The following is a 10,839-nucleotide window of genomic DNA, read 5'->3' as shown; positions in this document are numbered from 1 at the left end:
CGCACCCGTTTTTAGGTGGGAGTGAATGGAATTAATGAGCTGTGTTTATTGAAGATTAAATACACTAGAGTCACTCAGTTTTTTATACTCTCTATTTCAGAGTACTTGCATTTTAATTATGTATTGGTATATAAAGACAGTTTAAACTCATTTAAATAAAAGTTTTTTTAGACAATTCTGACCTACCCTCAGTAGAACCGGCAGCGCCTGTGGCTGCAGGCGATTAAACGTATTGATTGGAGCGAAAGGCGTCAGTACACTCCGCTTCTCAAGTTTAAATCCTCCCATGTTAATCTACTAACTCTCCTGACTGCTTTGTCGGACAAAATGGCGGATGGCGAAGTATGATTGGTCAGATCACCTGTCAATCAAGCTCCCTGCTAATGGTCAAATATTGGCGGCATCCAATCAGCGGGTGAAGAAATGCGCGTTAGCTGTCTTTCCATGGTAAGTTTTGTGGTTTCTGTCCTTTTACCACACTTATCACAGTAAAACAAGGGTTACTTTAGGGTAAGTATCACATTAAAACTACAAATAGTGTGGTAGAAGCATGGTAAGTGTTGTTTTTACTGTACTTCTACTACAAATACAACTTTGGAAGTAGGCTAATTGTACTAATTTAAACAATCAATATGAATATGATTTAACTGATTGAAACTAATCACTAATATGATTAAACCTATAGCACGTCACGTGAAAGACAGTGTTTAATCACCCTGTTTTGAATTAGAAAGCAATGAAACGCAAAGCCTCCGGAGATGACAGATATAATGACTGAATATGAGCTAATCTGATTAATATCGACAAACAGAAAAGACATTATATCAAACATTATTTGGAGGACAGTGTATTTACGACTACTTAACAACATCTGGCACACGTGAACCGATGACAAATATCCCGATGTGTTCGGAATGAGACTTCTTCAGCGCGATTTCCTACTGATAATATTTGCATCTGTTGTGGACGCCACAGGTTTCCCATTTTTAAAAAAAAAAAAATATATAGGCCTATATATATATTATTATTTTTTTATTGCAAAGTATCAAAACATTACAGAATCCAATATCAAGTTCTTGACATGTCTTTTACACATTTTCACATTTGGTAAGAAGAGTTTGAAATAACAATAATTTAAATACAAGAAAGAAAAAAAGAAAAGAAAAAGAACTTAAAAATAACACCAGGTTTCCCCTTGAAAGCAACAATGCGTCTGAGTGCCGGGGGCACTTGACCATGATTCAGTTTTTGACGCCTTGGGAGTGAGAATGGGTTGGGGAAGACATGCATGTTCATCTGTATTCTAATAGGTCAATAGCTGTGTTATGCTTAAACTTTTTAGCATACTTTGCATAGCCATAAGCCATTTTTACACTTTCGCCTGATACAGCACCGTTTAAACTGTAGTGACTCTCCGCTCTCTAGTGATGGGAACACAAATCCTAGCAACATATACTTCATATTTAAGATATTTAATGATTTGTAGATGATATACACTTTCAACAGTATCTTTACACATGATCGGGATGTTCTCGCTGCATTTACACCACTCCGACCAACAGGTGTCGCTAGCGTGCGGTGCTTCGAAAGAGCGAATCATTCCGTGAGTTTATTCGGAGTACAAAAACCTATTCTCCCATCATCACAACTTCTCTCCAGACTTCAGCACACAGCAATTGATTATAAATGAATATGAATTGTTACAACATAAAAACTAACTCACGTTATAGACTCCAGCTGAAGATTTCACCAAGATGTTTTAGCCTACTTGTGGCTGAGGGAACACTATTCGTCTTGCTCTATTGTAGGATTACTGGCGGGTTGTGCAACTTTTAGACGTGTCGAAGTTAACGATCACTGAGCTGTTAATATAAAACATGGTTACTGTATATATAAATGATTTGATTTACCAAATCAAAATAACTCGAGAGTAATAAATTTGTGTTCTATGGACTCGAAAGCTTTATGAAAGTCAAGAAAGAGTATGAGACCAGATCAGAATAATCCAACAAATACTAATCTCTTGCCTTCTTCACGAGACGCCACAGCTTGTCCTGCACTGCTCTATCTTGGCTAAGTTTAGTACAAGTCATATATATATATATATATATACAATTCATGAAGTCCAGCGTAGTTCCCCGGAAAAATCCTGGAATGTTTTCCTCAAAAACCTTAATTTCTTTTCGACTGAAGAAAGAAAGACACAAGTATCTTGGATGACGTGGGGGTCAGTAAATTATCAGAAATGTTTTATTCGGAAGTAAACTAATCTTTTAAGCTCTTATTAATCCTCTCTGAAATTAATTATTAATAAAAAAACATCTAGCCAGTTAACAAGCTATTGGACTTACTTATCTAATGTAATTGTAACATTTGGTGTCAAGCAGTCTTCCCGTGGTTGAAAAATGAGTTGTGGGATTACATGAGATGATATTACTGTAAAGTGAGTATTAGCACCCTCTGGTGTAAGTTTACGAATTCAGTTTGCACTGTAACTTGATGTGAAGTGAATCAAGTGATGATGTTACGATCTCAGGAAGGAAGGACAACCTGGGCAGAGAAAAAACATGTCAGACAAACGGGCAGGTGAACAGCAAAAAGCACAGAACACACAGAGAACAAAAAGGAAGGAAGCGTAGATACGGCATAGAAATCAAGCAATAATGAGAGACAGGTGAGCACAAACAACCGGACGCGCTGAACACAAACTGGGGTGTGTTTCCCGAAAGCATTGTTAGCAAACTATGATTTCAACTTTGGTCGTTATCAGCAGTTCAACGAGTCGTGTTTCCCGAAACTATCGCTTGGAACGACAGATATCGACCTGTGGTTAGAAGCAGAGTTTCTAGTTTGCATGACATGTGGACTCAATAAATCCTTATCTTCAGCCAAATAAGTAAGCTGACATTCAGTACAATCTGTATCTTTTATTTAGAATACATACAAATGTCATTTACATCTTTTAGTTTGTCAAGAGATTTAAAGTGTCGTTTTTAAAAAGTGTGCATTTTCGAGCACGTGCTCCGTAAGAACGACCCTATGTTTGAATCTGGAAATAAAGCAAAATAACTGAGAATAATTAGAAATATTTCTCAGAGGCCATTCTGGACATTCCATACCTGAGTTACAGCAAATTCCTATTTAATTGCAGTAATAGCATGGTTTAACACTTAGCTAAGTGTTTGCTAGCATGTTTTAGCATGTTGTGAAGTTTAGGGCAGATTGGACATTGTTTGACTGAGAAGCAACTTCCTGTTTCATGGCGAAACATTGAAATTTTCAGGCCGCCGAGGACATGCCCTTCGACAAAAACTCAAGATCTTTGCAATTTAACCGTTGAACCTTTATAGGTGGCGCTATCGAGCCATTTTGCCCAGCCCATTTTTGAAACACGTATCAGATGTCAATTTTCGCCAGTTCTGACGCGTGTGCAAAGTTTCGTGAGTTTTCGAGCATGTTTAGGCCCACAAAAATGCGATTCACTTCGGAGAAGAATAATAATAAATATAGCTGCGAGCAGCGATGACGGGCCCAAGCTGGTGGCACCGCCAACCCAGTGCCTTTAGCTAAGGCACTGGGCCATGTCCGTAATTTATAGCAAAACATCTAGCATTAATTCGATCTCAAACAGATTTATTTAAAGTAATTATTACTCCACCACGTGCGTGACTTGATCTGACTTCATTAACCAACGTGGTTGAACAACCAATTTGAGACAATATGGTTTCGGGAAACAGTCGTGTCTAGCTAGTGGATTTCTTCAACGATGCATCGTACTATGGTAGTGAAGCAGCGAGTTATGTCTTTGTACGGGAAACGCACCCCTGATGTGCGCGAACGCACGTGGAAAACAGAAACAAAACAAGAAGAAAACAGAAGGAAGATCAAACCTGTGTTCTGACAGAAGAAGGAAAATGCTTCTTCTTCACTCTCTTCTGCCGTTTGATTATACCAGCAACCGCAATCTGTCATTAGAGCATCAAACAAACACTCATTGTTAGAATTGCACAATAACATTGGCATAAAGATGATGCTTTATCAAACATAGCATGAAGCTCAGAGTAGGGGAAATTTAAGTTTTCTTTTTTTGATCCATGAAATGATGATCCAGGTCACATAAGCTTGTCAGCCCGTTATCAGTTTCTTACAGTTTTTATGATTTTCATGCATCAAAGAACACATTTTCTGTTTGTTTTTTCTGCTTATTTTATAAAGAATTATTTGCGTCGTTTTTACTTTTACTGCACTGTCATCATATGCATCAGTCAAAATGTGAATCAAAACCATAATTCTTACTGTTAGGTGCCTCTGATTTTTCCTTTTTGAGTTTTGCAAGATCAGCTCCTCCAGCCTTCTTCAGTTCACTCTCCCCTTTCTTCAGTTCACTCTCCCCTTTCTTCAGATCAGTCTCAATCTTCTTCAGTTCAGTCTCCCCTTTCTTCAGATCAGTCTCCTTTTTGTCCAGTTCCTCCGCTCTTTTATCCAGTTGATTCTCTCTTTTGTCCAGTTCCTTCTCCCTTTTATCCAGTTCCTTCTCCCTTTTATCCAGTTCCTTCTCCCTTTTATCCAGTTCCTTCGCTCTTTTTCTAAGTTCTTCTTTCTCTATCTCATTTGACTGCATGATGTAACATTAAGATAGTATTTTTACACATTTTTTTAAATTGGTTTTACCCACTGTAAATGAAGAGTGAATTCAGGGTATTCATTTTATCTGTTCACAGAAACACTGTGTTAAGTTTCAGAAGTGAAAAGCGGATTTAAATAAAGGAGTGAATCCCCTAAATTCAGAGATGGGCATAAATAAATACATGTGTGTTTCAGACATCTATCGATTCAATAACTTTTAGCACCACCAACTTTAAAATAAAATGGGTTTAAGATGTTGTCTGTGCACCAAATGTGTAATTTAAACTCTTAAACTTTTTACGTTGTAGAAATAATGAACATTAGGCAGTGGCTTTCTATTCCCAACATGCTTTGCATAGGACTGGATAAGGAGAATAAATGTTGAACATAAGTGTTATTTTATTTGTTTTGATTTTAGTGAAAGTAAAGACCTGTTTAATGTTCTTATGTTTGACATATAAAAGAGTTTCTGTAATGTTGACGTTTGTGTGGTCACCATTGTGCTAAAGAGTAGATATGAGAGAAAAGCAGCTGACCAATCGCTCTCAGCGCGCCACAGCAAAAATGGCTTCGCAATACTCTGGGGCGCGTTTCCGAAAGCATCGCTAGCCAACTATGGTTGCAAGTTCGGTTGTTATCAGCAGTTCAACGAGTCGGTGTTTCTCAAAACCATGGTTCTAACGAACATTCGCGAACAGCATCGCAAAGTTGTGTGGTTAGAACGACAAATATCGACCTGTGGTTAGAAGCAGGTTCATTTTTCGTAAACTGAAATAAAATAGAAATTTTAACATAAATGAAAAACTAAAACAAAACGATACTAACAGCAGTTACTGAAAAACTAACAGAAATTTAAGCTGCAAGCAGCGATGAAAGGGCCCTCGCACCCGTTGCCACCGCCACCCGGTGGCTTTAGGAAGACAGAGCACGGTGGGCAATGTGCATTTAAGTAGGTAAATATAGGAGGAGTATGTCACAGTCAGTTACAAAAATGTCCTTTATTATGGTGATAATAGCATGCTATATCACTCAGATAAGTGTTTCTAGCATGTTTCTAGCATGTTTAGAACTCAATGACATATTTACTATGTTGCTAGTACTGCATCACAGTGTAAAACATTACACTTCATATTGACAGTAGGTGGCGCTATTACTATAACTGAAAATTGTCATGTAAATGTGTTCAGGGCAGGACTCTTATCAAACGTGTGAAGTTTGGGACATATCGGACATTACATGCCTGAGTTACAACAACTTCCTGTTTCATGGCATTAAAAGCATGATTTGGCACTTAGCTAAGTATTGCTAGCATGCTTTAGCATGTTTCTAACATGTTTAATACTCAATTGCATATTTTACTATGTTGCTAGTACTGCGTCACAGTGTAAAACATGTCACTTCCTGTTGCCAGTAGGTGGCACTATTACTATAACTGAAAAGTGTCATGTAGATGTGTTCAGGGCAGGACTCTTATCCAACGTGTGAAGTTTGGGGCAGATTGGACATTGCCTTCTTGAGTAACAACAACTTCCTGTTTCATTGCATTAGCATGCATTAGCACTTAGCTAAGAATTGTTAGCATGTTTTAACATGTTTATAACTCAATGGTATATTTAATATGTTGCTAGTACTGCATCACAGTGTTAAACACTTCCTGTCGCCAGTAGGTGGCGCTATTACTATAACTGAAAATTGTTATTTTCAGGACTTTTGGTGAAGACTGGACATTCCATGCCAGAATTACAGCAAATTCCTATTTAATTGAAGTAATAGCATGCTTTAGCACTTAGCTAAGTGTTTGCTAGCATGTTTTAGCATGTTGCGAAGTTTAGGGCAGATTGGACATTGTTTGCCTGAGTTACAGCAATTTTCTGTTTCATGGCGAAACATTGAAATTTGTCAGGGCGCCGAGGACATGCCCTTCGGCAAAAACTCAAGATCTTCGCAATTTAACGTCACAAAAAAGGTCTCCAAGAGTCTTTTTTGTTGGTATTGGGTCATTACATGCATGTACTGAATTTCGTACACGTACGTGAAACGTAGCAGGAGGCGCACTCCGTTGAACCTTTATAGGTGGCGCTATCGAGCCATTTTGCCCAGCCCAATTCTGAAACACGTATCAGATGTAAATTTTCTTCAGTTCTGACGTGTGTGCAAAGTTTCGTGAGTTTTCAAGCATGTTTAGGCCCACAAAAATGCGATACACTTCGGAGAAGAATAATAATAAATATAGCTGCGAGCAGCGATGACGGGCCCAAGCCGGCGGCACCGCCAACCCAGTGCCTTTAGCTACCCTAAAGGTGCCACCGGTTTGGGCCCGTCATCGCTGCTCGCAGCTATATATATACACACACACACACACACACACACACACATATATACGTACGTATATACACATATATAAAAACATATTCTGTCATTTTGTTCATACAGGACATCATTCAAACTGCCAAAAATCTCTCTCACACACACACACACACACACACACACACACAGTTGCAAAAAATATTTATGCGACCCCATTTAAAAACAGTCTGTGGGCGCCATCTTTTGGACATACACCATATTGCATTGGTTTTCATTTCTTGTCTTCAAACAGAGCACTAATCCGTTTATTTTTAAATTACACATTCTACATTGATTAAACAAGAAAAAACTATTTTTTTTTTGTGGTAGTATTATTTTATACAGAAATAAATTATTTATAATTCAGATGAGAATAAAGTTAAGTATGTTTATATAAAGTATGTCCAAACTTTTGAGGTTCCTGGCGATTGCAACTGTGGGGGAACTTTAAAGGTTTCATTTTTGAACCTTTTTGAAAAGGTTCTAATCGGAACCTTCACTTGAAAGGTGCATTAATGACCCATCAAGGTTCCTTTTTGAATCTGTTTCGAGACAGCAATAACTTAAAAACCAACAAACAAAAGTTACAAAACCAACTAACTATTAACTATCAAGACTGGCTAATGCTTTAGTCCTCATGTTAACAGAAAACAAATCTGAGCGATGTTGTGTTTTAACCTTAATCAACAAGTAGAATCAAACATGGCATCCTAATTTTATATATATATTTACAGGAGTGACAACTGCATTCTACAACCGAATTAACTTGCAGGAAAAATGCAGGTGAAAGTTAGTTTGCTAGTGAATTTAGCTGCAGTGTGTACATGGCCATTACTGAACCTGTGACATTATTGCTATTTTAATGTACTAATTGAGCTGACAGGAACCTACAAAAACATTTGTGTGTGTGTGTGTGTGTGTGTGTGTGTGTGTGTGTGTGTGTGGTTTAGTCTATTCCTCTTGCCATCATGTTTTAACTGTTCTGAAACACTCCAATTATTGTGTGAACATGTTTTGCATTTTCATTGTGTCCGTTTTTTTTTTTTTTCAAATAATTTTTCAGTGATGATCTCTGATTTTTTTAACACAGTGCATCTGCTAAATAAACAAATGTATACTTAAAGTACCAAATTGAAATAAGCAGAATTGATAGGCTATATCAAAACAACAACTGCATTATAATGTGAAATACTTATGAAGTTCATAAACTGCATAATTATGTTACCTGTGTCAAACTTTTAAATGAAAAATATATTTATTACTTACATTTGCTGCCCCCATTTTCTTCTAAGGTTCGGCGTTGAATCTGTTACAAAACCCATTTGAAGAAAGCATAAATGTGACGTCGAGAATCACGATATGACTATATGGAATTGCCATTTGGAGATGATCTATTCTGTAAAATAAAAATGAAGTGAAAGTAAGGAATGCTGTTTCTGACTCACCAGGTTTCCCCAAAAAATATGTGTGTGTTAATTTCAAACTCTCTCTGTGCAGTCAGAGGCTCTACTGGGGCAGATCTGATTCTGCACGATGTGTGAGCGACTCGAGCTGTCACGTGATGAACGAATGACTCGAACCCTTTTTTTTTTTTTACAGTAGATGCTCGATTCCATCGGGAGGTGAGGTGAGGTGAACTGCATAGCCTGAAGACCCATACGCAATGAATTAATCGTTTCTCTTTCTAATAATTTGGTCTTATCCTTGCATTACAACTTTTTCTTATTCTAAATGTGATATTTGATGTGTTTGGAGAATTTGGCTATTAACACATTTTAACGATATTCTGCTGCAATGATCGAAATTACTTGAAGAAAGATTCGTTCGTTTTGATGAATGAGATTCAAAGATCCGAGTCAGTAAAATGATCCGAACTTACTAGCTCGAGGTTCAGGAGTTCACTGTTCTTATCGCTGGTAGAGATGGATGGTCCATTGTTTGTGATGATTAGGGATGAAGTGGATCTGGATCACCGGTAAAAAATAAAATAAAATAAAAAACTGATCCCGATGGGCGTCCTTCCCTGAATTCCACACAGAATTATCTGTTATATACACTGGTATGATATATAGAAGGTCTTTCCTGAAGCTGAACCCGATTTAACATCCTCGACCATGTCCATTGTTCACTGACTGGAAACTGGAAATTATTGTATCATAGACTTACAAGCTTTTCAATCAACCATATAGAAAATGACCTTGGCTTGCACTGTTTTGTTGTTGTTGTTGTTGTTTTTATTACTTTTTTATAAACCATATGAAAAGTGTGGTTTTGCTTGTAACTACCGATTACAATATTATTATTATATGCAATATTTTTTTTTTATATTAAAATTCTATATTAAAAGTAGCAAAAAAATAATACTAGTTTTAATTACAATTTTAATTAGCACTAACTTTATTCTCATCTGAATTTTAAATAATTTATTTCTGTATAAAATAATACTACCATTAAAAACTTTTTTTAATCAATGTAGAATGAACTTAAAAATAAACAGATTAGTGCACTGTTTGAGGACAAGAAATGAAAACCATGTTTTATCAGAAAAAAATGTTTCACTGTCAGTAAATGTTCTGTCTTGTCCATGTTTTGAGTTCATGCCATTGTTTTATGTTGGATTACGTTTTGATTATTTGTAAATAAATGCTGCACTTGGGTTTTTAAAACTTGCCTTCAGTGGACGCCTTTACACTTAATCCATATTACCAAAATCCTAAACCACTTCATGTATATGTGGCAGTGATACTTATCATAAACTACATAAAATAAGGTTTGTCATAAATAGTTCCATAAATCCATTGTTTTCATAACATTCATTTTAACTGTGTGGTTTACTTTTTGTTATAACTATTTCTCACAGTATTCCTGTATCAAATGGTTAGTCTTAAGATCCAAAAAAATATTATCAATATTGTCTCAGTCCCACTTATCGCTACTGTTTCACAAAAATATTATGTTACTCAGATCTCAACCCTTAAAGCAACACCAAGTAGTTTTTCAATCTTCATAAAATATTTCCAAGACTCTTGTGATGGTACATCGACTCACAATAGGTTGAATGACACGTCTGCCATAGCCTGACGGGGTCTGTATCGCTTTTACTGGCACTACTGAGCTTCGGGGTTCGGGTAGTAACCCGAGCACAAAAATAACTACAATATTCGACTGCTTTACGGCATACCTCACTTCCCCCACTTCCTCAAATTCGGACGTGAGAAATAGCGTTTGTTTGCCGGCTGGTATAGCGTCTGTATGTTGTCACGGCCGAAGCAGCAACTAAACTGAAGGAGGCAAAGGTTTTGTCGGAGGAGACTAGGAAGAGAAAAAGGGAGAGTGATAAAATCAAAGGCCGGACGAGGATCAATATTGGTCCAGCGTTCGCTCGCTGGCGTGAGCTAAAAGAGGAGGAGGGGTGCCCGACCGATGCTTGCTCCGCCCTTTCTGCCTGCGCTGCCGGCTTTCCCAAAAGCCTGCTCCACCAGGACTCCGTGTACTGTTGGAGCCTGCCTGCTCCGTTCCTCCGGCATCAACCTGGTTCTCTGCCAGGTCTCCAGACCCGCCGGAATCCCACTGGTCCGTCCCTCCAGCACCGCCCTGGTTCTCAGCTGGGATTACAGACCCGCCGGTCCGTCCCTCCGGCGCCACCCTGGTTCTCAGCTGGGATTACAGACCCGCCGGAATCCTCCTGGTCCGTCCCTCCGGCGCCGCCCTGGTTCTCAGCTGGGATTACAGACCCGCCGGTCCGTCCCTCCGGCGCCACCCTGGTTCTCAGCTGGGATTACAGACCCGCCGGAATCCTCCTGGTCCGTCCCTCCGGCGCCGCCCTGGTTCTCAGCTGGGATTACAGACCCGCCGGTCCGTCCCTCC

The 10,839-nt window shown here is 38.4% G+C and overlaps 1 protein-coding gene across 1 annotated transcript; it reads right to left on the bottom strand.

Moving 5' to 3' along the window:
• Positions 1-1,015: 1,015 nt before the first annotated feature.
• Positions 1,016-8,495, bottom strand: LOC306984450 (uncharacterized protein). The gene is made up of 5 exons (XM_079585836.1): positions 8,418-8,495; positions 8,239-8,278; positions 4,297-4,615; positions 3,891-3,965; positions 1,016-2,550 (listed from the first exon to the last, which is right to left on the bottom strand). The coding sequence occupies exons 2-5, from the start codon at positions 8,251-8,253 to the stop codon at positions 2,525-2,527; spliced, it is 435 nt and encodes a 144-aa protein (XP_079441962.1). The 5' UTR covers positions 8,254-8,278; positions 8,418-8,495; the 3' UTR covers positions 1,016-2,524.
• Between the last annotated feature and the right edge of the window lie 2,344 nt (positions 8,496-10,839).

The sequence above is a fragment of the Phoxinus phoxinus genome (assembly GCF_949152265.1).
Source record: "Phoxinus phoxinus genome assembly, chromosome: 17".
NCBI classification, from domain to species: Eukaryota; Metazoa; Chordata; class Actinopteri; order Cypriniformes; family Leuciscidae; genus Phoxinus; species Phoxinus phoxinus.
This window is presented reverse-complemented; position numbering and strand designations above follow the sequence as displayed.